Below are 27,694 nucleotides of genomic sequence, written 5' to 3' on the forward strand. Positions count from 1 at the left end.
ATATTTCTAGGACCATTTCTTATAATTTTGTTAGGAAGGAAATGAATTCAGTAAAAAAGAAAAGGGGTGGATACATTTGTTGCAAAAATCTGAACACGCATGAGAATGAGAGAATGTGAACCTTAATATTCCACACGATGTCAACACAGTCATGGGATGTCACGGGCCGTGTAACTCTTTGGAATCATAGTCGTCCAGGCTGTATGATTAAGCCGTGTAGCTCATTGTTTTCGTTGTCAAATCATGTATGAATTTCGTAATATTATAGAGTAGCAGACAGATGCAGATGCGAGATGGCCGGTTAAAAAGGTTTAACTCTTATGAGTAGGACGACAAAGAAATTTACTTGTCCGCGCGACAAAAGTTAATGCCGAAGCGCTTCTCTTTCCAACTAGGATCTGGTAAACAGCAACACACGTGACTTGGAGACCACTTCCAGGACATAATCGTCAATACATAACAAAAACTCCCATTGGCTGCCAAAAATCCCAAATAATTGGAAAATTGAAACTCTCTCTTTCTTCCCTGCCATTCAATCCAAACAAGTCAACGAAAGGGAAAGTGCGTCATCAAATGCCAAATTACAGTTTGTTTATTTGTCTGTCTGCAAGCAATTCTTTTGGAGCCTATTTGGCTGTGACTTCAAACTTTTTCTCATTTCTGAAACAACGAATATTCCTTTTCAAGGTCACAATCTAAAGGAAACACATTAACAGCAAAATGAAGATTCTTTGTTTCTCTGTTTAGCGACTCAATTTCTCCTTTTCTAATATCAGGTGGTTATGCTTTTTATTGTTTTCTTCTCAGTTCTTGTTGGGATTCCACAATTGGAAGTTCTGCTAAACGTTTGCGTTGTAAAGATATCATCTTTTTCTCCATGCATTCTAGTTGCATTGCTGAGCTTTATTTATTTTTGCATGAATTGACATAACAATTTCAGGTTTGAAACAAGCTGGAATGTGATAGCTTAATTGTTCATCATTTTGTATATCTCAATTGTTGCAATTTGTTTTACTATATTCTGATTCTAGGAATGTTTGCTTGCATGATCTTTTGTTTGTTTAGTCTTTCTCTGTTGGTTCAGTCTTTACTATTGGGATCACATTGAGCTTGATCCATGGAATTGCAAGGCTTGGAAGTTGGTTCTGGGCCTCAATTTCAAGTCTGTAATGTGTTTTCTCTACAATCAAATGAATTCCAATGCAAAAGAATTCTTTGGCCTTCCACTTTATGGAACCAATCGAACAGTACAAGGTTTTTTTTTTTATCTGATTAATCCCTTTTTTTTTTTTTTGAACTGGGATTCCTTTTATTAGTCTTTGTAATGAAGGATGAGAACTAACAACATAGCATCTGTATTTAGTACTCTGGTGTTATATACGAAGTTAATCTGACCTTTTATTGAAACTACCTTCAGTAATGAACTCTTCATATTATATATGTTTTCATGCAGGTATTTCTAATTTGTCGCACTGGTTTCGGGCATAAAATTTTGAGGCTTCTGAAATCAGCATTAGCTTGGATAAGAAAAAGAAAAAGCAAAAGCAAAAGAAAAGAAATTATGTGGAATAATTGGTTATTTTTCCTGAATCCAAATGATGGTTCTCCTTAAAGCTTTCCTTTAGAGCCCCTTTCATCACAAAGTTTCAGGGGTCATACATTGTCCCAGTTGACTTCAGTTGTAGACAATTCTCTATACCAATCTAGATGCTTATACATCCCTGAAAGCATGGCTTTTCAAGAAGCTCTTAACTGCATGTCGAAGCTTGCAGGTGCTTTACTTTTTTGGTTCACTGGTGCGTCCAGTTCAAATTTGACATAGCAAATATCAGGCAATCAACATGGACCAAGGACTCCTACACAAGTTAAGCACATTACATCCACTAGACATAATCTTACTGGTTTTCGCTTCAGCTTTAGATCAAAAGGAGAATCTTCCTCTCCTGTGGTGTCAGGTAATATTTCAATTTTCATGATGAGGCTCCTCTGCGGAGAAGCTGAAGGACTTCAATCATTCTCAATACTCTCATTAGCTGCCACTCTGGTACCACCATTTAAAAACTTGTGAGTCATTTGATATTTAATTAATTCATTCATTAATGTGAACTTAAGTATTTTTCTCAACTTCCTTGAAGTTTATGAAGTGATTTTAGAATCCAAAATTTGTTTGCTATTTATGGTTATCAGAGCTTCGAAAGTATTAGCTGTTCCATTGGAAAATGGTGATGTACAAGTTCACAGATCCATAGATCAAAGGCCTTGTGGAGTTGGGCGCCATGGCTGTTCAGGCCTCTCATTTCCTGAATTAAATTAGACAAGATATGCTGTTGAGCCTAGAACTGGCATTGAATTTCCAGCGATTTTGGACACCTCAGCTGGATAGCATAAATCTTGTTTAACTTCAGAGGTAAACCTCAACTTCTTGTTTTTTCCCTTGTGTACCTAGCTTTCTCATCTTCAATAACAAGGCTCCATCCCTACTATTCAGTACGCCTTGAATTGAGCTTTTATGGTTATTTATATATCATTGTATTGATTTTATGTACTCTGCCCCGTGAACCTTTATTGTGAACAACTTCTGCATGCTTTTTCAGGTTCTTGTAGGAACTGGATCCAGAACTATGAAAATAATCAAAATAAAGTCACTGAAGGTTTATGCATTTGGCTTTTGTAAGTATTTGTATATTTGCTTTGTAAAAGTTTTGTTCATTTTATTGAATTTATTTAGTCAGTAATGGTTAATTTTTGTTTCATATAGATGTCCATCCTAACTCTTGTCTGTGAGAAATTGGGTCCAATGTATGCTTCTGTTCCTGCAAATGAATTAATTAAATGCCGTGACTTTTATGAGGATCTTCTCAGGCATATGAGCAGTGGTCCTGCTCAACATATTAATTTTTACCCCTCCGTTTATATTTGTTGCTTTATATTGTTGTTGTTGTTTGCCATTAAGTTGGTCATCAATTTGTTGATGTCTTTGCCCTGGTCTATTAATTGAGTGTTCCTGTACCTGGCATATGATTAGCTGCTCAACAACATTCATATTTTTGGACATCCTTTTCCATGGCTGTATAAATCAAAATATGTACATGTTTTATGATTGTTCTCTTACTGTTCTTATGAAAGTTTTTATGGGTGTGATGCAGGGAAGATACTGGCATGACTGTTCGGCTTGTCATTAACTGTAATGGGATGAAAATCAATGCTGTGAAGAAGTAAGTCAAATGTTGTTTCACTTGTTTGAATATATACTTGAAAAAATTTAGTGGATTTTGGTCTCTGATTCCAGCTACACCATGGAGTGAGATGCAAATTCTCAGTACAACGTGGGAAAACTGTCATTTGATGAACTATCTTCAGCTTAAGATCTGTCATCCTTATGTAATATGTTAGTAGTTCAGTGGGCATTTTGGGGTTCACTAGCCCAGATTGAAAATGTAAACCTAAACGTCTTCAGGGCTTGTTTTCTTATCTGATAACAGTACCATTTTCCTTACTATTTTCTTATTTGCTCCACTTTCAAAGCATTTCTTTACTCACTAATAAGGTAGGTTGGGTCTCAATTCAGGCTTTGAAGTCTAAATACTAGTTGAACTGAGTTTTAGGTTAAAACTTTCTTGGGGATGGCTTGGTTCAACCAGTTGATCTGGCATTTAGGCCATGGGTTTTTAGCTTTTACTTGTATGGATCCTACTCTTACTGAAGGAGTATCTTTAGCTTAGATTGTTTACCTGTCCAACCACACAGAGCTTCAATAGGTTTGCCCCAGCTTTTTCAACATTCAAAAGCTCATTCCCAAGTCACTCATAGATGCTTAGGTTGTCCTGAGAATTAAGCATCAACAGTGATTCACGTACTTAGTTTTATGTCTGTGCAGTGCTTTCGAGAAATCACTTCGAGCCCGTTTACTGAAGGTAAATTATTTGACTAGTAATTTCTTTTTGGTTATTCCTATTTATTCTTGAAATAGAAAGAAAACATTTTGCTTATAAATTCTCACTCTTATTGATTTATTCTAGACAAACCCCGATACTGATTACAGTTGCATGAGAGAATTTGGTTCCTTCTTCACAAAAGATATTCCACTACCTGTGGTAATTATTTTGGTGCTTATTAGTAATATAATATTTTATACCTCATCTCTTCTTTTATGTCAAGGTTTGACAGTTACTTCAACTTCAAATGGAATTTATGCAGGGAACAACAGTTGATTTTCGCTGAACAGATTATGGGCAACTAATAACGGAAAGTAAGTTGCTATCAATAGGAAACTTTGTCTGTTTGTGTAAGATTTTTGAAGTTATAGCCATGCATGTAATGAGAAAGGGCATTGACGCAAGACAGCCTTTTCTATCATTTCTGTTGTATAAGCTATTTGCCATAGTTAATCTATAACCATCTAGATTGAGAATGAGTGATGACATTTAATCTGTATGCAACCAAATTAATGCTCATTTCTGAATTAATTTTATTCATGCAGTTGGAGGTAAACAGATTGGAGCAGTCCATAGTAAGGAATTATGTAGTAAGTGATTTCTCCTTTTTGCTGTTTTTTGTGTGTGGGCACATGTGCACCTGTGAGAGGGAGAGTTCTTCTTTCCTTTTTTTTTTTTTGAGGTAGGGGAAGATTATGAATACCATTTTCACTTGGCAGGGGCTTTCTTTGACATGTATATTGGAGATATTCCCGTGTCAGAGGAAACAAAGGAAGAGATTGGCAATAATGTAGCCCTTATTATTAGGAATTGTTAACCCAGTTAAATGCATTTCCACTGTCTTGGTTTTTAAATGAGCAATTGGTTACTGATACAATATACTTCTGGGTGGCCTGCCACATGACTACACAGTTCATTTACTATACACTTGAAGATCTGGTTGTAGCTTAGGTATATGAAAATTTTGATTAAAAATGCTTGGCCATAGGTTCAGTAAGTTGAAATTTGACACTGCAAAGAGGGTGGAGGAAAAGGAAAAAAGGATAAAAAGAGGGTTGTGATTCTTTGTAACTTTTATAGGGACTTCCAGCTTGGATGGGGGATCCCATCCCTAACTATCATTTATTCAAATAGAGAGGAAATGTAGTTGCAGCTTCCTTCAACCCAATTCATTGCTTGCCTGTTATTAACTATCTGGAGTAATCTTTGAATCATATGGTCTTTTATGCTTTGGTTGCTTCATAGAGTTGAGAATTTGACAGAGGTAAGTTATGGGTTCCGGATTCAAGATTTTAGGATCTTAAAATGGTTGACTGTGGTTATCCCTCTTGTATAAATAAGATAATTCCCCTGATTCACTCTCATTTAAGTTAGTGGATGTTTGTCTCTGCAATTTGCAGTAAACATCAAGATGTGCCCATGCTAACTTTTCAAAGGTAGTCAAAAGCCCATCCTTGCTAATGTTTGAGTTATCATTTTCATTGCTGCTAAGACCACCAGAAGAAGATAAGAACGTAGTGCTGTCAGCAGGCATACCTTGTGAAATCTCAAGCTCCTCCTTATCTAGAAATTCATCTGTCTGGAATTTGGTTGCACAACGTTTCTGGAAATAATTCTTCAAGCTTTCAATTGGTCCAATCTTAGTCTCACAACTAAAAGTCATTAGGTCTTTCGTACTATTGAAAACATCGGCTATCTGCAAGAATCGAATGTATCCTTTTGAGAACTCCAATTCACATGCTCGCCTCCTTCCCAGCCTTTCAGCTGAACGGGCCTTCCCAAATATTTATATATGTTCCTATGTCTTCCTTTTCCTTATGGAACAGTTTGTAATCCACATGTTTTTCTGGATATCTTCTACAAAAAAAAAAGAGACGAGAAGTATATGCATGCTTGATGAATGCATTCAGCTACTCTGAATGCATTGAGAGAGAGAGAGAGAGAGCATGATGTTGTAGGTGATAATGTAAGGGCATTATAGTGTTCATTTTTCACATAAAAATAAAGTCTCATTATAATATAGAGATTAGAAAAGTAAACTCTCCTTGTAATATAGAGATTTGGCTTTATGTGATTGTGAGAGATAATATATGTGCATCAAGTATATTTAATAGCTTTTTTAATATAGATGGCAATTTTTGTGTAGAGAGAGAGAGAGAGAGAGGAGGGGAGGGGAGTCATTTTTTTTAATTTTATTTTATTTTTAATTTAAAAAGGAAGAAAAGTTGTTATTTACGACTATTTTATTACAAAATAAACTACATATCTTAAGTAAAAAATAGATAAAATAACATAATATGTTTTTTAATTTTTTTTTAATCTCAAAATCTATTATTACAAAAAATTTTGTAAAATAAAATTTAAATTTAAATATTTTTAATAATAAATTAATAATGAGGGAAAAAAAAAACTGCTCTTAAAATTAAGGGACGGTTAGAAAAAATAACTGATAAAAATCAGGAGGAACAGTAACTAAAAAATTCAATTTCTATGGGCCCACTATTTTTTCAATAAATTTTAATAAATTGAAAATTATTTCAACAAAGTTTTTGTAGTATAGTGCTGAGTATTCCCGCCTGTCACGCGGGCGACCCGAGTTCGATCCCCGGCGACGGCGAACTAATTATTTTTATCCAAACAACGTCCGTTTTGATTTCATGAGCACATTAATTATACACATTTACAAGTTTGCTTGGTTCTTCCACATGCTTTCCTTCCATTGCCCAAATTACATCTATCTGAAAGGTACTTTAAAAAAATTGTTTCAAAGGTATTTCTTGTTTTGATGAGATTATACCTTTAAACTATTACATTTCGTGGGAAATAGAATGATTTTGAGATTGCAAGAATCTAAGTATATGAATTGGAAAATTTTTATCAAAATTTTCCCTACATTTTCTTAGAGGCGTTTGATTTACTTGTTAGGTACAGCTGATAGCTGATAGACATCTAAATAAATAAACTAGAATGTTTGATAAATTTTAAAAAATAAAGCTGATAGCTGATGGTTAACTGATATGGTACCTATCGGTTACAGTTTGTATCAGCTCTATTTTTAAAACTGTTTCTTATTAGCTAATAGTTGATTTTATTTTATTTTTTATTTTGACCATATTATCTTTTTTCATTTAATTCGAAAATTAATATTATTAATACTTTTATGTTTTTCATTTGTAATTTTAATATCTTAATTAATACATTCCAACTTTGTTAAAATATTTGTTATTAATAATATAAAATATAAAATATTTATTTATATCTAAAAACATAAAATTAATTATAAATTTTTTCTTTATCAACAATAATAATTACTTTATTATTTTTCTACGTTTTTAAAGTTATTTAATTATTTTTTTAAAGAATTTAATTATTTTCTTCTTTCAATAATAAAATAAAATAAAATAATATAATAGATTAATAATTATATATTTTATTTTAATAATAAAATAAATAATGTAATATATTAATTTAATAATTATATATTTAATTTAATAATAAAAATAAATAATGTAATATAATAAATTTATAATGTCACACCCTACCCCTCTGTAAGGCATAACATGATCTCGTAGTATACCTAATGAATTACCAACTCCGTCTACTGATAACCCATTAAATACACTACAAGGGATTTTAAAAACTTTTCTTACTTCTTTTACAGTGGTGAGCACTATTTACAGGTGTTAAAAACCTTTTTGAATTGAAGTGATAGAACTAACACATTTGAATTATTTGGAATTTCTGTAAAAATTTTGGCAGAATGCCATCTGTATTTTGGATAAAACAGTTCTTCAAAAACCTGTAAAAAGTACTTCAATATATATTTCCAAATCTCAACTCCAACATGTTTCTCAACACAACATATTTCTCAACTCAAAACCATAGTAATTTTTCAAAGACTGAGATACAAGAAATATAATACAATTTTTACAAGCCAAAATAACTCATATTTATTTTACAACTTTAATGTACAATTTGAATTTACAACTGCTCAAAATCAAAAATAATATGTACATACAGTGAACATACATTACAGTACAAAATGCAAAATGTGGTATACTCATTATACCCGATAATCTCTCGCTGGATGTACTAGCGACCTAGTCTGCTTACTGTCTGTCTGTCTACTGCGGCAAAGAATAAAAGCTATCTCTGAGACAATATCTCAGTGGTGCACAACATTAACCAAATACAACTTTAAATCACAATTCATAAATCATATAAATAGTGGATACTTAAAACCATAGTTAATTTCAAGACAGTAATTGTCAACAAGAATTTAAACTCCATTTCTCAATATCACAATAAATTTCAATAAGTCAGATAATGGTTGAATTCAAAAGACAGTATATGTCAATAAGAGTTTAAATTCATTTCACAATCTCGCAATACATATCAATAAATCACACACACAGCTTAATCATGTTCCAAAGTTCAATTCGTCCCAAAAGCCAATGGCTAATGAGGTATCCAATTCGTCTCAAAAGTCGATGACTAATGAGGAATAACATAGCTAGCTAGCAAAAATATGAGTACTCATTCTATTTGTCCTCAACAGGCACACACCTCAACACTTCAGCTAGAGAGGGAATTCAATTCATCCCACTAGACAAGCCAGCGAGGAATACAATCAATATACATGATAGCTGTGGTTTCAACCCATTTACAGTGCTTTTCAATCAATAAGTATCCATCAAATATCATTCAAACAATTTTTTCATAGTTTCACAATTTAAAACAATAATATGCAAATAGTCGTAATTTATTTCAATTGAAAATAATTCAAAAGAAATAGTTGTTGTGCACAAACCTCTGATAACTGTCTCCTGGTCTGGACTCAGTGTTTCCTTCCCTTTCCCTGAGTCTTTACTAACTGAGAAACACAATTTGAAGTGTTTCAGTACTAAATTAAACTGTCTCTATCGATAATGCTTGATAAGTAATTCACTGAAAGCTATTATTTGCTTAATCAACCTAATATGTCGACCCTCGATGCATTCTAGGTAAATTAGGTTTTAGTGTTACTAATATGTCACATTCGATAGTCTTTTAGGGTTGGTACATGTTACCAATTTCATTTCCTTGTTTAGTGCATTTTATTGCAACTTGCTGGATTCCGGGATACTAGTTTGACCTAGCCGGACGACCTAGTTCCCTCGATTTTCGGGTTTCGATCAAAACTATAAACTTGCAGATCTATGTCTTATAGAACTCGGGGCAAAATTTCAGGTCATTCTGAGTTATGTAGACCAAGTTATGGTCATTTTACTATTGCTGGTCAAATGGCATCAAATTTGGTCATTTTAGGTCAATTTTGGTCAACTTTGGTTCGGCCAGTTTTTGGACCTGAACTTGTGCAAGCTGTTTGACTTGCTTATGGTCATTTCTGGGCTTTTGTGTCTTCATAAGACTTGTAGATATGGGTCTTAACTACTCATGGTTAAAATTTCAGGTCAATTGGACCTGTTTTGAGTGAGTTATGGCCTAAACACTAACTGCTGCCCAAATGGTCAATTTTCAGGCCTCAATTGCACTTAATCCGGATTTGGTCATTTTTCAAGCTACCTTGCAAGCAGAATTTTGGTATGCTTCCTTCATGAAATTTGACAAATTTTGTGCCTAGTTTCACCTCCAATTGGTCTCATACCAATTGGAGCCACACACTTAAAGTTATAGGCCTAAAACTCAGACTGCCTTATTGAAATTCTTGCATACACATCAAGCACCACTTTTAACACTCACCAACTTAACATTCAAGCCAATTCTTGTTGTACCATGACCTAAACATAATTCACAACACATTATAGGTCATTTTGGCAGTTTACAATTACATTCAATGTGCATCAACAAGTGCAGAATTTGCCCAACTCAATTTACAACAATTTAACTCCATAACCAAGCTCATTCACATGTCCAACCTTCACACCACTATACATACATTCAAACTGCTATAACAACCAACACATTTTAACATCATTATTCCATAAACCAAGCATAAATTCCAGCATTCTTCAAGGGTTAGCAAACTGCCACAATGGTACACTTACATTCCATTACTTTCCAAGCTTTAAATTTCATTTTATATTTACATATACTAATTATACATCACCTAAACAATTTCCTACACAATATACATTTAATCAATCATTTAATTCACCATTTACAAGCACAAATAACCTGCCTTCAAGGTATTTCCATGGCTGCCAAAATTACACATTCCCATTCAACATCAAACCTCAAAAATTTCTTCATAATTCAAACACCCATAACATGCTTACAAACTTTAACAAAGCAATATTCAAAAACTCAAACTTACCTATGGATGAGACTTCTTAAATCTTCACCAAAACTTCTTGAAATTGTTATCAAACTCTTCCTTGTGATGTGGGGATAAATTTTAATGAAGCAACCTAGGTGTTTGGAGGTGAAATGAAGAGGTTGATGAAGCTTAAAGCAAAACGGCTATGGAGGATTTCAAGCTTCTCATTTCGGCATGGATGGTCTTCAAAGGTTGAAGATGATGTTTTAGTGGAGCAATCTGCCCACTTAATACATATTATAATTCTTAGTGGTCCACTCACATTAATTAAACCATTTTATATGTTAAATGTGTTAATTACTCCATTTACTCTCCACTTTTGGCTATTTACATTAGGTACCCCTAAATTAATTTTTCATTATATTTTCCAAGTGTAATATTATTTATTTTTAATAGACATTTAGGTCAAAAGACAACTTGGGGTGTCAAATGACCACAATGCCCCTGTTCGGATTACATTCTCGATTTTTCGGTAACACCGGGTTTTGTCCGTTTTTTGATTTCTTACTTTTCTTTGTACTAATTATTTAATTTTTCTTTGATATTTCTAATGATATTTATACTTCAATAGATGTTTATTTAAGTCCTAAAAATATTTTTCAGGGTTCCCCGCGGTCCAGGACTAGTCAACGGTCCACGCCGTGACTTCCCGGTGCGGTCACTCATCGCTAGGGTTCTCGGCTCGCTTAACTTGGTTACATTTCTTTGCTATTATTTTTCCTTTGTTTTTTTCTTGTATTTTCTCTTCTTGTATTTCATTATTTTATGTCTCCTCACTCATATCGAAGTATAGTTCTAGGCATCCTAGTCATGCGGACAACAGTCCTTTGGAGCAGTGAGAGCACTCTAGAACATAGGGGTGTTACAATTCTCCCCCCCTTAAATAAATTTCGTCTCGAAATTTTACCTTGTATTAGTCTCTGAACAGGTGTGGGTGCTGTCTCCTCATTTCCTCTTCACGTTCCCAAGTAGCTTCCTGGCCTGAATGATGGTTCCACAGCACTTTAACCAGGTGTATCTGTTTATTCCTCAGCCACTTCACCTCATAAGCCAGAATTTTTATGGGTTCTTCCTCATATGAGAGGTCTGGATTTACTTCAATCTCTTCAACTGATAGTACATGAGATGGGTCAGATCTGTACCTCCTTAACATGGATACATGAAAGACATTATGTATCCTTGCTAACTCTGAAGGTAATGCCAACCGATATGCCAAAGGACCCACTCTTTCCAGAACCTCATATGGTCCGATGAAACGAGGACTCAGTTTCCCCTTTCTGCCAAATCTCATAATCCTCTTCCAAGGAGAAACTTTTAGGAATACCTTATCACCCACTACATATTCAATATCTCTTCTCTTCATATCAAAATAGGACTTCTGACGGTCTGATGCAGCCTTGAGTCTATCTCTGATCAATCTGATCTTTTCCTCTGTCTGCTGAATAATTTCTGGCCCAATCATCTTCCTTTCACCTACTTCATCCCAACATAAGGGAGTTCTGCACTTTCTGCCATACAAAGCTTCATATGGAGGCATCCCAATGCTTGATTGGTAGCTGTTGTTATAAGCAAACTCAATCAAAGGCAAGTGTGTATCCCAACTACCTTCAAATTCAATCACACAAGCCCGTAGCATATCCTCCAATATCTGAATAACCCTCTCGGGTGGCCATCCATGCGTGGGTGGAATCTTGTCTTTGAAGTTCAATCTAGTTCCTAGGGCTCTCTGAAGACTACCCCAGAATCTAGAAGTGAACCTAGGATCTCTGTCAGACACAATTGATACTGGCACTCCATGCAGTTTTACAATCTCATATATGTACAATCTGGCCAATCTTTCCAGGCTATAGTCCATCCGAACTGGCAAAAAGTGAGCAGACTTGGTCAATCTATCAACTATAACCCATACTGCATCATGACTACTATGTGTCCTTGGAAGTCCTGTAACAAAATCCATAGTTATTCATTCCCATTTCCACTCTGGTACTGACAAAGGATGTAACAAACCAGCTGGAACTTGATGTTCTGCCTTTACTTGCTGACAAGTTAGGCATTTGGAAACAAATTCAGCTATATCTCTCTTCATATCCATCCACCAGTAATGCTCTTTCAGCCCTCTGTACATTTTAGTTCCACCAGGGTGCATAGCAAATGGAGACTCATGTGCTTCCTTCATAATGATCTGTCTCAATTCCACATCACTAGGAACACACATTCTGCCCTGATGTAGTAATAAACCATCATCTCTGATAGAGAATTCAGGTTTCTTGCCTTGCTAGACTTCTTTCAGTAGCTTCTGATATTTTTCATCACTCTGAGCAGCCATTCTGATATGATCAATCAACACTGGCTGTACATGCCATGCAACTCATCATCCTCATCATCAATCTCTAAACTGGCATGCTGTGCTTTCAATTCATATACCATGGACAAAGGAGAAACTCTGAGACTTGCCATAGTCTTGCGACTTAAGACGTCAGCCACCACATTTGCTTTCCCTAGCTGATAGTCTATTAAGCAATCATAGTCTTTAATGAGTTCTAACCATCTCCTCTGCCTCAAATTCAATTCCTTCTGGGTGCCCAAATACTTCAAGCTCTTGTGATCTGTGTAAATGTAGCATTTCTCCCCATACAAATAGTGTCTCCAGATCTTCAGAGCAAAAATAATAGCTGCTAGCTCCAGATCATGTGTTGGGTAGTTCCTCTCATGCGGTTTCAACTGGCGTGATGCATAAGCAATGACATTCCGATCTTGCATCAATACACAGCCTAACCCATTGTGAGAAGCATCACTATAAACTGTGTATTCTTTACCCGGAGTAGGTAAAGTAAGAACTGAAGCTTCAGTTAAACACCTCTTTAACTCATCAAAACTCTGCTAGCATTTATCAGTCCAATGAAATTTTACATCTTTCCGAAGCAATTTGGTCAGTGGAGAAGATAACATAGAAAATCCTTTCACAAACCGACGGTAATATCTAGCTAAACCCAGAAAACTGCGAATTTCTGTGATGTTCCTGGGCGGCTTCCAATTAAGGATAGCTTCTACCTTGCTGGAATCTACCTTGATCCCTTCAGCTGACACAACATGTCCCAAAAAGGAGATTTCTTTCAGCCAAAATTCACATTTCGACAATTTGGCGTATAGCTGTTTCTCCCTTAAAGTCTGTAGTACAATCCGTAGATGTCTGTCATGCTCCTCTGCATTCCTCGAGTATATCAAAATGTCATCAATAAACACCACCACAAATTGGTCGAGATATGGTTTGAAGATAGTGTTCATCAGATCCATAAAAGCAGCTGGAGCATTTGTTAACCCGAATGGCATTACTAGAAACTCATAGTGGCCATACCGAGTTCTGAAAGCAGTTTTTGGAATACTCTGCTCTTGCACCTTCAACTGATAATAACCAGATCGCAAATCAATTTTGGAGAATACAGCTGCACCCTTCAACCAATCAAATAGATCATCAATGCGAGGCAATGGATATCTGTTCTTTATTGTCACCTTATTCAACTGCCGGTAGTCAATGCATAAGCGGAGAGTACCATCCTTCTTCTTAACAAACAATACTGGTGCTCCCCAAGGTGACACACTAGGGCGGATGAAGCCCTTTTCAAGTAATTCTTGCAACTGTATCTTCAACTCCTTCAACTCTGCTGGTGCCATTCTATATGGCGTTATGGAGATTGGATCCACACCAGGCATAACATTAATTTCAAACTGCACTTTTCTTTCCAGAGGTAATCCTGGCAATTCATCAGGAAACACATTTGGAAAGTCATGTACTGTAGGGATGTCTTTCAATGCTGGACTCCCCACTTGGGTGTCTACCACATGTGCCAAGTATGCTTCACAACCCTTTCTGATCATTTTTCTGGCTAGTGCAGCCGAAATGATGTTTGATGGCAATAACTGCCTCTCCCCATGTATTACCACATCATCATCGAGGAGACCAAAAGTGACTATTTTGACCTCTGATCAATCATGGCATGATCCCTAGCTAACCAATCCATGCCCAAGATGATATCATAATCTCTGAAGGGCATTTCAATGAAATCAGACAGAAAAGTGTTTCCTTGGATCATCAAAGGACAATCTCTATACATTCTATTAACCCTGACCTCTTGTCCTAGCGGACTTGTTACTAGCACCTCAAAGTCCATTTTTGTACATGGAACAATAATGCAATCAATGATGCTAGCACTCACATAAGAATGGGTAGAACCCGGATCAAATAACACAAACACATTCTGATTAAAAGTTGAGAAGGTACCAGCCACAATATCATATGTCTCGGCCTCTTCCCTTTGTCTCATTGCATAGATTTTGATTGGAGCACTGTCTTTCTCTGAATGTTTCACTGTGCCTTGGCTGCCTGCTGGGCTACCTCTACCCCTGCCTCTACCTCTGCTAGGTGGTTGTGAACTTCTAGTGACAGGGCTCTGAACTGACCCTTCTGCAATAGTAGGAGGTGGTCCAACTCTGAGACTACTGGTGCAGTCCTTGGCAAAGTGTCCTGTGCCTCCACAGTTATAACAGGCTCCAATAGCCTTATAGCATATCCCACCATGATTTTTTCCACAAGTTTCACATTGGTGGGGAGGATAGGAACTTCTGAAACTCTGCTGACCAGATAGTGGAGGTCTCTGTTGTCACACCTTACCCCTCTGTAAGGCATCACATGATCCCGTAGAATACCTAATGAACTACCGCACTTCACCTACCGATAACTCATTAAGTACCCTACAAGGGATTTTAAAATAATTTTCTTATTTTTTTTTGATAAGTGGTGAGCATTTTCTAATAAGTACTTAAAACATGTAGTTAAACTAAAACTAGTTAATATTTTTGGCCCATTTTATTTTACGCAAATTTTATAAAAATTTTGACAGAGTTCCCTCTGTATTTTGAGAAACCAGTTCTTCAAATACCTGAAATAAAAGCACTTCCAATAATTTTCTAACCACTGCTTCAAATTCATACTCAATCTCAATCAATTTCTCAAATTCACAAGTTCAATAATTCTCAAAATACTGTCAATCAATATCATTCATATTTCAGTTGAAACAAAACAATTTAGATACATTATTACAACATTTACATTAAGAGAGTTTCAAAACCACAATATATATTACAACTTATACAAATTTTATACAAACTGCTCAAGACCCACTTTTTCATGCCCATACATTCATGTGCAATATATACATCAAAAGGAGTATTTACAGTTAGGGTATAAATTATACCCGAAGGCTTCAAGCTGATGTCTTCACACACCTCAGCAGCTCAGTCTACTGCTCCTCTAGTCTCTGTATCTGCGATAGCAATAAAAGCTATCGCTGAGTACTAGGACTCAGTGGTGCACAATATATTAAAATAATCTTTATGCAAAACTTAAAGCACATTCATTCAAAATTTGGCTAAACATGAAAATTAAATACAATCATGCATTGTAAGATTTTACATGTAAACCAAGTTCATTTCAAAGTATCAAAACACATTTCATAAAACCCACAGTTAGATCACGCCATTCGAAACAAATAGAATCTCAATAGCCAGAGGCTAAAGAGAAATCACATGAATCTCAATAGCCAGAGGCTAAAGAGAAATCATATCACAAGGCTAGCTAGCTCAAATATATGGATATCCATTCACATCCTCTTCTACTGGCACACCTCAACACTTCTCCAGAGAAGGAATCAAAATTCGAAACTAATTACTCCCACTAATGGTGTTAGTGAGGTGTTCAAATATATGGTCATGATACTGTGGTTTCAAAACTTATCTTAACAATTTGTTAAACATTGTCATTTCAAATATACACAATAACTTTCAACAATTTAAGTCAAAACATCATAACTATTGTCACAAATAAATTCTCAATAATTCAAAGCAAATGTAAAATACATATTTCATTCACTTTATCAACACATTTTAAAGCATAGTGATGTTGTGCACAAACCTCAAACGAGTCGTCCCTTAGCCTCGACTCGGTTCCTCGGGTTCCTTCCCGATATTCTTTTCAACTGAAACACACAATTTTACAATGTTTCAGTACTAGAACTTAAAATAAATCCAAAATAAATTTAGCTTCACAATTACCTAGTTCTAACGTGCTAAATTCGACGTTCTTTAAATTTTGTGTTTCGGGTTACTATTCACTGCATTATTCAAGTCAAATAATTGACTTTCTAAGGCTTAATAGGTATGGGAACTCCAACTTCACTCACATACCACATTTTGGTCATTAAACTTGTTGGTTTTGGTCATTTTCTCAAAGCTTAGGTCATTTTGGCAAAATTGCCAATTTTCGGTTTTGGTGCTCTTAGTTGCACTATTCCATTGGTCAATCTACTGTTGGAATTTGGCAAAACTTCCTTCATAGAAAATGTTCCTTATTGTCTTAAGTGTATTCTCATTTTTGAATCACCTCAATCGGAGTTTTTTTAGCTCAAGTTATGGCCAAAATAAAATTACTGTTTACGTGCACTGTTCATGCTGAGATTTTGGGTTCTGGCAGATTTTGATCCAATTTTGGTCAGTAATTTGATTAAGTTAAGTTCATAATTTGGTCTAACTTTCTTCATATGAAATGTTCTACTATGTCTTAGGTTTCCATCGGTTTAAGAATCACCTAAATCCGAGTTTTCTAGAGAGAGTTATAGCCATTGGAACTTTACTGCTCAATGGCAATTCTGCAGAGTTGCAGGAACAGTAACTCAACTTTGTTCAATGGTTTGAATGGGTTAATGGCATAATTTGGATTTGTGTTCTTCATGAAAGTTTTAGGTCTATATTTTATCTAATTGCTGAAAAAATTTCAGGTCAATTTGACCTGTCTAGCTCGAATTATGACCAAATGAACAGTTTGGTCAGTTTGGTGCAGTGGCAGCCTGCTCTCATTTCACTTTGGTCAATTGTTTCACTGAGTTTTGGTCAGTTTTTTGCCATGGTTCCTTAATGAAAATTGTGCTCTTTTATGTCTATTTTCATCCCCAATTGGTGGCATATCAATTGGACTTGTAAAATTTGAGTTTTGGTCCTTCAAAGTGGGTTTGGTCATGCTGCCAGCAGCATGACCATTGGACCTACGAATTTGGTTCTCATTCCAACAATTCCCACACATCTCTTTTGGTCATTATTGACCATTTTTCAGTCCACAATTGGTCAAAGATATCATTTATGCATTTCTCCAAAATTTTGCCTCAAAACCCTAACATTCAAACCCTAGCTCTTCCATCTCATGCATTAAATCACAACTAGTGCACTTAACCTTAACCATTCAACTAATCAAAGCTTTTAAACTTATTCTAATGCATCAAATTCATGTAAATCATACTCCTCTCAAGCTGCCCGAAATTTCAGTTTAATTCTTCCCCCATATTTGTTTCATTTAAATCAAGTTCTAAGCTCACTTAATTACCTAAACATGCATTTGAATGGATAAATAAAGAGTTTAGCATACTAACCTCAATTTAAATGCCAAGCCTTCAATTGTTCTCTTTCTTTCCTCTTTCTTTCTTGTGCTTAAGTTGAGATTAAAGGTTCTAGTGAGGTATTTAAGGAAGTTATGAAGGTTAAACAAAGAGAATTAAGCTTAAATGTAAGCTTAAAGGAAGAAATTTTCATGGAGGGAATTTGGGAATGATGGGGCGACAAGATGGAAGGAAGAAGAGACTTTTCTAAATTTTTTTTTTGTTTTATTTTCCTTAGTCTTATCCCTTTTTGAAGACCAAAATTCCCTAATTAATAAAATAATTTAATTAAACCTTTATGACATCATACATGATGTCATCCCTTTGACTTTTCCAACCTCTTTCCTTTTCTTTTTTTTTCTATTTATTTTTTTTTCTATTAGTTCTTTAATTTAATTCTCGATTCCGAAATTTTCTTTTCTCCGATTTTATTTGACAGTTAGGTCAGGAGTCAGCTCTCGGGGTCAATTGACCAAATTGCCCCTCGCCGGTTCATCCCGGTTTGCAAATAATTCAATATTTCTTTCGGCTCCCTGACCTAATTATTTGACTGACTTAACAGTTCTTTTTCGTGATTTTCTCTTTTCCACTGTGTTCATAAGAGTCCTAAGGACCGCAGCGTCACTTTTTACGGTTCGAAATTTGAGTTTAAAACGACTTCGCAATCGTTCCCGAGGAGGTCACTCATCGCTGTGACTCTCGGCTCGTTTAACCTTTTATGTTCTGTTTTTCTTATTTATAGTTAACTAATTAAACATTACTAATTATTTGTGTTTATGGCTTCTCAAATTGTCTTAAGTGTGGCCCTAATCCCATTAATTATCCGGACCGACACCGGTCACCGGAACAGTGAAATCTACCAGGCTATGCAAACGGGGGTGTTACAATTCTCCCCCCCTTAAAATAAACTTCGTCTCGAAATTTTACCTGGTATCAATCTCTGAACAACTGTGGGTACTGTCTCCTCATGTCCTCCTCTCGTTCCCAAGTAGACTCCTGGCCCGAATGATGGCTCCACAGTACTTTTACCAACGGTATCTGCTTGTTCCGTAGCTGCTTCACCTTATAAGCTAGAATCACTATGGGTTCTTCTTCATATGTGAGGTCTGGATTTACTTCAATTTCCTCTACTGGTAGTACATGAGATGGGTCTGATCGATACCTCCTCAACATCGATACATGGAAAACATTATGTATCTTCTCTAACTCTAGAGGTAGTGCCAAACGATATGCCAAAGGACCCACTCTTTCCAGAACCTCATATGGCCCGATAAAACGAGGACTTAGTTTCCCCTTTCGGCCGAATCTCATAATTCTTTTCCAAGAAGAAACTTTGAGGAAAACTTTCTCACCCACTACATACTCAATATCCCTTCTCTTCAGATCAATGTAGGACTTCTGACGGTCTGATGCAGTCTTAAGTCGATCTCGGATCCCCCTAATCTTCTCTTCAGTTTGTTGAACAATTTCGGGTCCAATCATCTTTCTTTCACCCACATCATCCCAACACAATGGGGTTCTACATTTTCTGCCATACAAAGCTTCATATGGAGGCATCCCAATGCTTGATTGGTAGCTGTTGTTGTAAGCAAACTCAATCAGAGGCAAGTGTGTATCCCAACTGCCCTCAAACTCAATCACACAAGCCCGTAGCATGTCCTCCACGATCTGAATTACCTCTCAGATTGGCCATCTGTCTGTAGATGGAATGCAGTACTGAAGTTCAATTTAGTTCCTAGGGCTCTTTGAAGACTACCCCAGAATCTAGAAGTGAACCTAGGATCTCTGTCTGACACGATGGATACTGGCACTCCATGTAGTTTCACAATCTCATCAATGTATAACTTGGCCAATCTTTCTAAACTGTAGTCCATCCGAACTGGCAGAAAATGAGCAGATTTAGTTAGTCTGTCAACAATGACCCAAACTGCATCATGACTCTTCTGTGTCCTCGGAAGTCCCATCACAAAATCCATCGTTATTCTCTCCCACTTCCACTCTGGTACTGGTAGTGGATGTAACAACCCAGCGGGTACTTGATGCTCTGCCTTCACTTGCTGACAAGTTAGGCATTTAGATACAAACTCTGCCACATCTCTTTTCATACCCATCCACCAGTAATGCTCCTTTAGCCCTCTATACATTTTTGTGCCACCAGGGTGCATGGCCAAAGGAGACTCATGTGCTTCCATCAAAATGATCTTCCTCAAATCAACATCATTAGGAATACACATTCTGCCCTGGTGTAGCAATAGACCGTCATCTCTGATTGAGAACTCTGGTTTCTTGCCCTGTTGGACTTCTTCCATCAGCTTCTGATACTTCTGATCATTCTAAGCAGCCATTCTAATCTGATCAATCAACACTGGCTGTACATGCCATGCAACCGCTGTCTGCCCATCATCATTAATCTCTAAGCTGGCATGCAATGATCTCAACTCATGTACCAAAGACAAAGGAGTAACCCGTAGACTCGCCATAGTCTTGCGACTTAAGGCGTTAGCCACAACATTAGCTTTCCCTGGCTGATAGTCTATCAGACAATCGTAGTCTTTTATCAACTCTAACCATCTCCTCTATCTCAAATTCAGCTCTTTCTGGGTGCCCAAATACTTCAAACTCTTATGATCTGTGTAGATGTAACACTTTTCCCCATACAAATAGTGTCTCCAGATCTTAAGAGCAAACACAATAGCTGCAAGCTCCAAATCATGTGTTGGATAGTTCCTCTCATGCGGTTTTAGCTGGCGTGATGCATAGGCAATGACATTTCGATCTTGCATCAATACACAGCCTAACCCATTGTGAGAAGCATCGCTGTAAACTGTATATTCTTTACCCGGTGTAGGTAAAGTCAGGACTGGAGCTTCAGTCAAACATTTCTTCAATTCATCAAAACTCTGTTGGCATTTATCCGTCCACTGAAATTTTACATCTTTTCTAAGCAGCTTGGTCAATGGAGATGCCAACATGGAAAATCCCTTCACAAATCTACAGTAGTATCCAGCTAAACCCAGAAAACTACGAATCTCTGTGACATTTCTGGGTGGCCTCCAATTAAGGACAGCTTCAATCTTACTTGGATCTACCTTAATGCCCTCTTCTAATACTACATGCCCCAAGAAAGATATTTTCTGCAGCCAAAATTCACATTTCGACAATTTGGCATATAGCTGTTTCTCCCTCAAAGTCTGCAGTACAATCCGCAGATGTCTATCATGCTCTTCTGCATTCCTCGAATAGACCAATATATCATCTATGAATATCACAACAAACTGGTCGAGGTATGGTCTGAAGATAGTGTTCATCAGATCCATAAAAGCAGCCGGAGCATTAGTTAACCCGAATGGCATGATTAGGAATTCATAATGGCCATAGCGGGTTTTGAAGGCAGTTTTAGGAATACTTTGCTCTTGTACCTTTAGCTGATAATAACCTGATCTCAGGTCAATTTTGGAGAACACAACTGCACCCCTCAACTGATCAAACAAGTCATCAATGCGGGGTAATGGATATCTATTCTTTATTGTCACCTTATTCAACTGCCGATAATCAATGCACAAGCGGAGAGTGCCATCTTTCTTCTTTACAAACAACACTGGCGCTCCCCAAGGTGACACACTAGGGCGGATAAAGCCCTTGTCAAGTAATTCTTGCAACTGTACTTTCAACTCTTTTAATTCTGCAGGTGCCATTCTATATGGCGTTATGGAGATTGGGTCCACACCAGGCATAACATTAATCTCAAATTGCACTTCTCTTTCTGGAGGTAATCCTGGCAGTTCATCAAGAAATACATCCGGAAAGTCACATACCGTAGGGATGTCCCTTAGTGCTGGACTTCCCACCTGGGTGTCTATCACATGTGCCAAGTATGCTTCACACCCCTTTCTGATCATTCTTCTGGCTAGTGCAGCCGAAATGATGTTTGATGGCAGTAAATGCCTCTCCCCGTGTATTACCACATCACCGTACAAAGGGAGACCAAAAGTAGCGTCTTGATCTCTGATCAATCATGGCGTGATGCCTGGCTAACCAATCCATGCCCAAGATAATATCATACTCTCTGAAGGGCATCTCAATCAAGTCTGACAGGAAAACATGTCCTTGGATCACCAAAGGACAGTCTCTATAGATTCTGTTGACCCGGACCTCTTGTCCTAACGGACTAGTTACTAGCACTTCAAAACCTATTTGCACACATGGAACAGCAATTGAACTGACTATGCTAGCACTAACATATGAATGAGTTGAACCCGGATCAAACAATACAAATATATCTTGACCAGAAATAGAGAATGTACCAGCTACCACATCAGAAGTCTCAGCCTCTTCTTGCTGTTTCATTGCGTAGATTCTGGTTGAAGCACTTCCTTGTGCTGATTGACCAACTGTGCCCTGACTGCCTGAAGTAGTGCCTCTACCTCTGCCTCTTCCTCTGCCAAATGACTGTGAACCTCTGGGAGCAGGACTCTGAATAGATCCTTCAGCAGTAGTAGGAGCTGGACCATATCTCGGAGCACTAGTACAGTCTTTAGCTATATGGCCCTTGCCTCCACAGTTAAAGCAGGCTCCAGTGGCCCAATAACATTCCCCCCCATGAATCTTGCCACAAGTCTCACAGGGGCGGGCAGAATGTGAACCCCTGCTCGACTGCTGACCAGACCTAGGGGGTCTCTGTCCAGAGAATCGGCCCCTACCAAATCTTCCACCTCGACCCCTACTGGGTCCACTAAACTTCTTTTTCTTTCCAGAGGTAGTACCAGAACTCTGTTCAACTGATTTTTCCCCCTTGTCTTTTTCTGATTTCTCAGCTTTTTCCTTCACTGGGGTTGCTTCTGCTTCAACTCTTTCCAGTTCAAGTGCTTGGGACATAAGTTCTGAGAAGTTGCTGTGTCGAAATCCCACAACTTGCATCCTTATGCTGGGCTTCAAACCCGTCTCAAATCTCTTGCATCTTGCTTTGCTGGTAGTAAGGAGACTCTCCGCATAGTGACTCAGGCGGGAGAACTCCCTCTCATACTCTGCCACTGATCGGTTCCCTTGTTTCAAACTCAAAAATTCTTGCAGTTTCTGATCAACATATGCATCTGGGATGTATTTAATGCGAACTCTCGATGAAGTCATCCTGGTCAAGACTGGTGGTTACGCTAAGTGGGGATGGTCTTCCACCAATCATATGCATCCCCTTGCAGTAGCGACACAGAATATTCAAACTTCAGCTCATCTGGGCAGAGCAATTTCTTAAACACTCTGTCCATTCTTTCAAGCCATTGCTCTGCCTCTAAAGGGTCCACTGTACCCTTAAATTCTGCAGCCCCATACTTCAATAATTTATCATATTGTCTGGCTGGAGGCAGTGGTTGTGCCACAGGTGGTTGGGGTGCAGCTTGAGCAGGCATACCCCCAGCCATTTGTTGAAACATCGCAGCCATCTGCTGTACGAACTATGCAGGAAACTGCGGCATTTGTGGGGCTGGCGCTGCTGACCCACTAACATTCTGCAAAGCTGGGGCTTCCCCTTGTGCCTCAGCTTCAACAATTCGCTCAATGGCGATCCCCTTCTTCCATTTCAATCTGAAGTTAGGGTATCTCCTGAACAAGTAACACATGGAGATTTCCCTCCGTTAGTTCATATTCATAATGTAATGCAATGTATGTAACAATTATGGAAATTGAGCAGTTGTACTTAACAAGAAAGACACAAATTTATATGTTAAAACATACTTCAAAAATTTGCTCTGATACCACTAAAATATGTCACACCTTACCCCTCTGTAAGGCATCACATGATCCCGTGGAATACCTAATGAACTACCGCACTTCACCTACCGATAACTCATTAAGTACCCTACAAGGGATTTTAAAATAATTTTCTTATTTTTTTTTATAAGTGGTGAGCATTTTCTAATAAGTACTTAAAACATGTAGTTAAACTAAAACTAGTTAATATTTTTGGCCCATTTTATTTTACGCAAATTTTATAAAAATTTTGACAGAGTTCCCTCTGTATTTTGAGAAACCAGTTCTTCAAATACCTGAAATAAAAGCACTTCCAATAATTTTCTAACCACTGCTTCAAATTCATACTCAATCTCAATCAATTTCTCAAATTCACAAGTTCAATAATTCTCAAAATACTGTCAATCAATATCATTCATATTTCAGTTGAAACAAAACAATTTAGATACATTATTACAACATTTACATTAAGAGAGTTTCAAAACCACAATATATATTACAACTTATACAAATTTTATACAAACTGCTCAAGACCCACTTTTTCATGCCCATACATTCATGTGCAATATATACATCAAAAGGAGTATTTACAGTTAGGGTATAAATTATACCCGAAGGCTTCAAGCTGATGTCTTCACACACCTCAGCAGCTCAGTCTGCTGCTCCTCTAGTCTCTGTATCTGCGATAGCAATAAAAGCTATCGCTGAGTACTAGGACTCAGTGGTGCACAATATACTAAAATAATCTTTATGCAAAACTTAAAGCACATTCATTCAAAATTTGGCTAAACATGAAAATTAAATACAATCATGCATTGTAAGATTTTACATGTAAACCAAGTTCATTTCAAAGTATCAAAACACATTTCATAAAACCCACAGTTAGATCACGCCATTCGAAACAAATAGAATCTCAATAGCCAGAGGCTAAAGAGAAATCATATCACAAGGCTAGCTAGCTCAAATATATGGATATCCATTCACATCCTCTTCTACTGGCACACCTCAACACTTCTCCAGAGAAGGAATCAAAATTCGAAACTAATTACTCCCACTAATGGTGTTAGTGAGGTGTTCAAATATATGGTCATGATACTGTGGTTTCAAAACTTATCTTAACAATTTGTTAAACATTGTCATTTCAAATATACACAATAACTTTCAACAATTTAAGTCAAAACATCAGAACTATTGTCACAAATAAATTCTCAATAATTCAAAGCAAATGTAAAATACATATTTCATTCACTTTATCAACACATTTTAAAGCATAGTGATGTTGTGCACAAACCTCAAACGAGTCGTCCCTTAGCCTCGACTCGGTTCCTCGGGTTCCTTCCCGATATTCTTTTCAACTGAAACACACAATTTTACAATGTTTCAGTACTAGAACTTAAAATAAATCCAAAATAAATTTAGCTTCACAATTACCTAGTTCTAACGTGCTAAATTCGACGTTCTTTAAATTTTGTGTTTCGGGTTACTATTCACTGCATTATTCAAGTCAAATAATTGACTTTCTAAGGCTTAATAGGTATGGGAACTCCAACTTCACCCACATACCACATTTTGGTCATTAAACTTGTTGGTTTTGGTCATTTTCTCAAAGCTTAGGTCATTTTGGCAAAATTGCCAATTTTCGGTTTTGGTGCTCTTAGTTGCACTATTCCATTGGTCAATCTACTGTTGGAATTTGGCAAAACTTCCTTCATAGAAAATGTTCCTTATTGTCTTAAGTGTATTCTCATTTTTGAATAACCTCAATCGGAGTTTTTTTAGCTCAAGTTATGGCCAAAATAAAATTCTTGTTTCGTGCCTTTATTCATCTTTGAGATTTTGGGTTCTAGCAGATTTTGATCCAATTTTGGTCAGTAATTTGATTAAGTTAAGTTCATAATTTGGTCTAACTTTCTTCATATGAAATGTTCTACTATGTCTTAGGTTTCCATCGGTTTAAGAATCACCTAAATCCGAGTTTTCTAGAGAGAGTTATAGCCATTGGAACTTTACTGCTCAATGGCAATTCTGCAGTGTTGCGAGAACGATAACTCAACTTTGTTCAATGGTTTGAATGGGTTAATGGCATACTTTGGATTTGTGTTCTTCATGAAAGTTTTAGGTCTATATTTTATCTAATTGCTGAAAAAATTTCAGGTCAATTTGACCTGTCTCGCTCGAATTATGACCAAATGAACAGTGTGGTCAGTTTAGTCTGATGGCCTGCTCTCATTTCACTTTGGTCAATTGTTTCACTGAGTTTTGGTCAGTTTTTGGCCATAGTTCCTTAATGAAAATTGTGCTATTTTATGTCTATTTTCATCCTCAATTGGTGGCATATCAATTGGACTTGTAAAATTTGAGTTTTGGTCCTTCAAAGTGGGTTTGGTTGCAGCATGACCATTGGACCTACGAATTTGGTTCTCATTCCAACAATTCCCACACATCTCTTTTGGTCATTATTGACCATTTTTCAGTCCACAATTGGTCAAAGATATCATTTATGCATTTCTCCAAAATTTTGCCTCAAAACCCTAACATTCAAACCCTAGCTCTTCCATCTCATGCATTAAATCACAACTAGTGCACTTAACCTTAACCATTCAACTAATCAAAGCTTTTAAACTTATTCTAATGCATCAAATTCATGTAAATCATACTCCTCTCAAGCTGCCCGAAATTTCAGTTTAATTCTTCCCCCATATTTGTTTCATTTAAATCAAGTTCTAAGCTCACTTAATTACCTAAACATGCATTTGAATGGATAAATAAAGAGTTTAGCATACTAACCTCAATTTAAATGCCAAGCCTTCAATTGTTCTCTTTCTTTCCTCTTTCTTTCTTGTGCTTAAGTTGAGATTAAAGGTTCTAGTGAGGTATTTAAGGAAGTTATGAAGGTTAAACAAAGAGAATTAAGCTTAAATGTAAGCTTAAAGGAAGAAATTTTCATGGAGGGAATTTGGGAATGATGGGGCGACATGATGGAAGGAAGAAGAGACTTTTCTAAATTTTTTTTTTTGTTTTATTTTCCTTAGTCTTATCCCTTTTTGAAGACCAAAATTCCCTAATTAATAAAATAATTTAATTAAACCTTTATGACATCATACATGATGTCATCCCTTTGACTTTTCCAACCTCTTTCCTTTTCTTTTTTTTTCTATTTATTTTTTTTTCTATTAGTTCTTTAATTTAATTCTCGATTCCGAAATTTTCTTTTCTCCGATTTTATTTGACAGTTAGGTCAGGAGTCAGCTCTCGGGGTCAATTGACCAAATTGCCCCTCGCCGGTTCATCCCGGTTTGCAAATAATTCAATATTTCTTTCGGCTCCCTGACCTAATTATTTGGTGACTTAACAGTTCTTTTCGTGATTTTCTCTTTTCCACTTTGTGTTCATAAGAGTCCTAAGGACATGGCGTCACTTTTACGGTTCGAAATTTGAGTTTAAAGCGACTTATGATCGTTCAGGAGAGTCACTCATCATTTGTGACTCTCGGCTCGTTTAACCTTTTATGTTCTGTTTTTCTTATTTATAGTTAACTAATTAAACATTACTAATTATTTGTATTTATGGCTTCTCAAATTGTCTTAAGTGTGGCCCTAATCCCATTAATTATCCGGACCGACACCGGTCACCGGAACAGTGAAATCTACCAGGCTATGCAAACGGGGGTGTTACATCTGTCCTGAATATCTTCCCCTACCAGACTTCTTGCCACCTCTACCATGTCCCCCATAGTTCTTCCTCTTTCCAGTAGGGCCACTGGAACTCTGTTCTACAGATTTTCCCTCTTTCTCTGTCTTCTCTGATTTTTTTTTCTCAGGAGCAGCTTCAGACTCAATTCTTTCCAACTCTAGGGCTTGAGAAACAAGTTCGGAGAAGTTAGTGTGTTTGAACCCGACTACTTATAATATGATACTGGGCTTTAAGCCAGTTTCAAACCTCTTGCATCTGTTCCTGCTGGTAGCAAGTAAACTTACTGCATAATGGCTCAGGCGGGAAAATTCTCTTTCATACTCAGCCACTGATCTGCTCCCTTGTTTCAGACTTAGGAATTCTTGTAATTTCTGGTCTACATAAGCATAAGGGACATATTTTTGTCTGAATTCCCTGAGAAAGTCATTCCATGTTAGCACTGCAGGTTCTACCAGACTATGGAGAATGGTTTTCCACCAGTCATAAGCATCCCCCTGTAGTAAAGATACTGAGTATTCAAATCT

General features: G+C 36.8%; 1 protein-coding gene across 1 annotated transcript; it reads left to right on the forward strand.

Moving 5' to 3' along the window:
* LOC110662248 (fatty-acid-binding protein 2) lies at nt 1-4,789 on the forward strand. The gene is given in 12 exon segments (XM_021821167.2): nt 1-1,254; nt 1,454-2,064; nt 2,188-2,407; nt 2,595-2,670; nt 2,759-2,775; nt 2,777-2,862; nt 3,147-3,215; nt 3,878-3,914; nt 4,020-4,094; nt 4,198-4,249; nt 4,481-4,510; nt 4,655-4,789. Coding segments are annotated over 12 exon segments (1,425 nt in total). The 5' UTR covers nt 1-1,200; the 3' UTR covers nt 4,753-4,789.
* The last annotated feature ends 22,905 nt before the right edge of the window (nt 4,790-27,694 follow it).

This window comes from Hevea brasiliensis, chromosome 11 (genome assembly GCF_030052815.1).
Source record: "Hevea brasiliensis isolate MT/VB/25A 57/8 chromosome 11, ASM3005281v1, whole genome shotgun sequence".
In the NCBI taxonomy this organism is placed as follows: domain Eukaryota; kingdom Viridiplantae; phylum Streptophyta; class Magnoliopsida; order Malpighiales; family Euphorbiaceae; genus Hevea; species Hevea brasiliensis.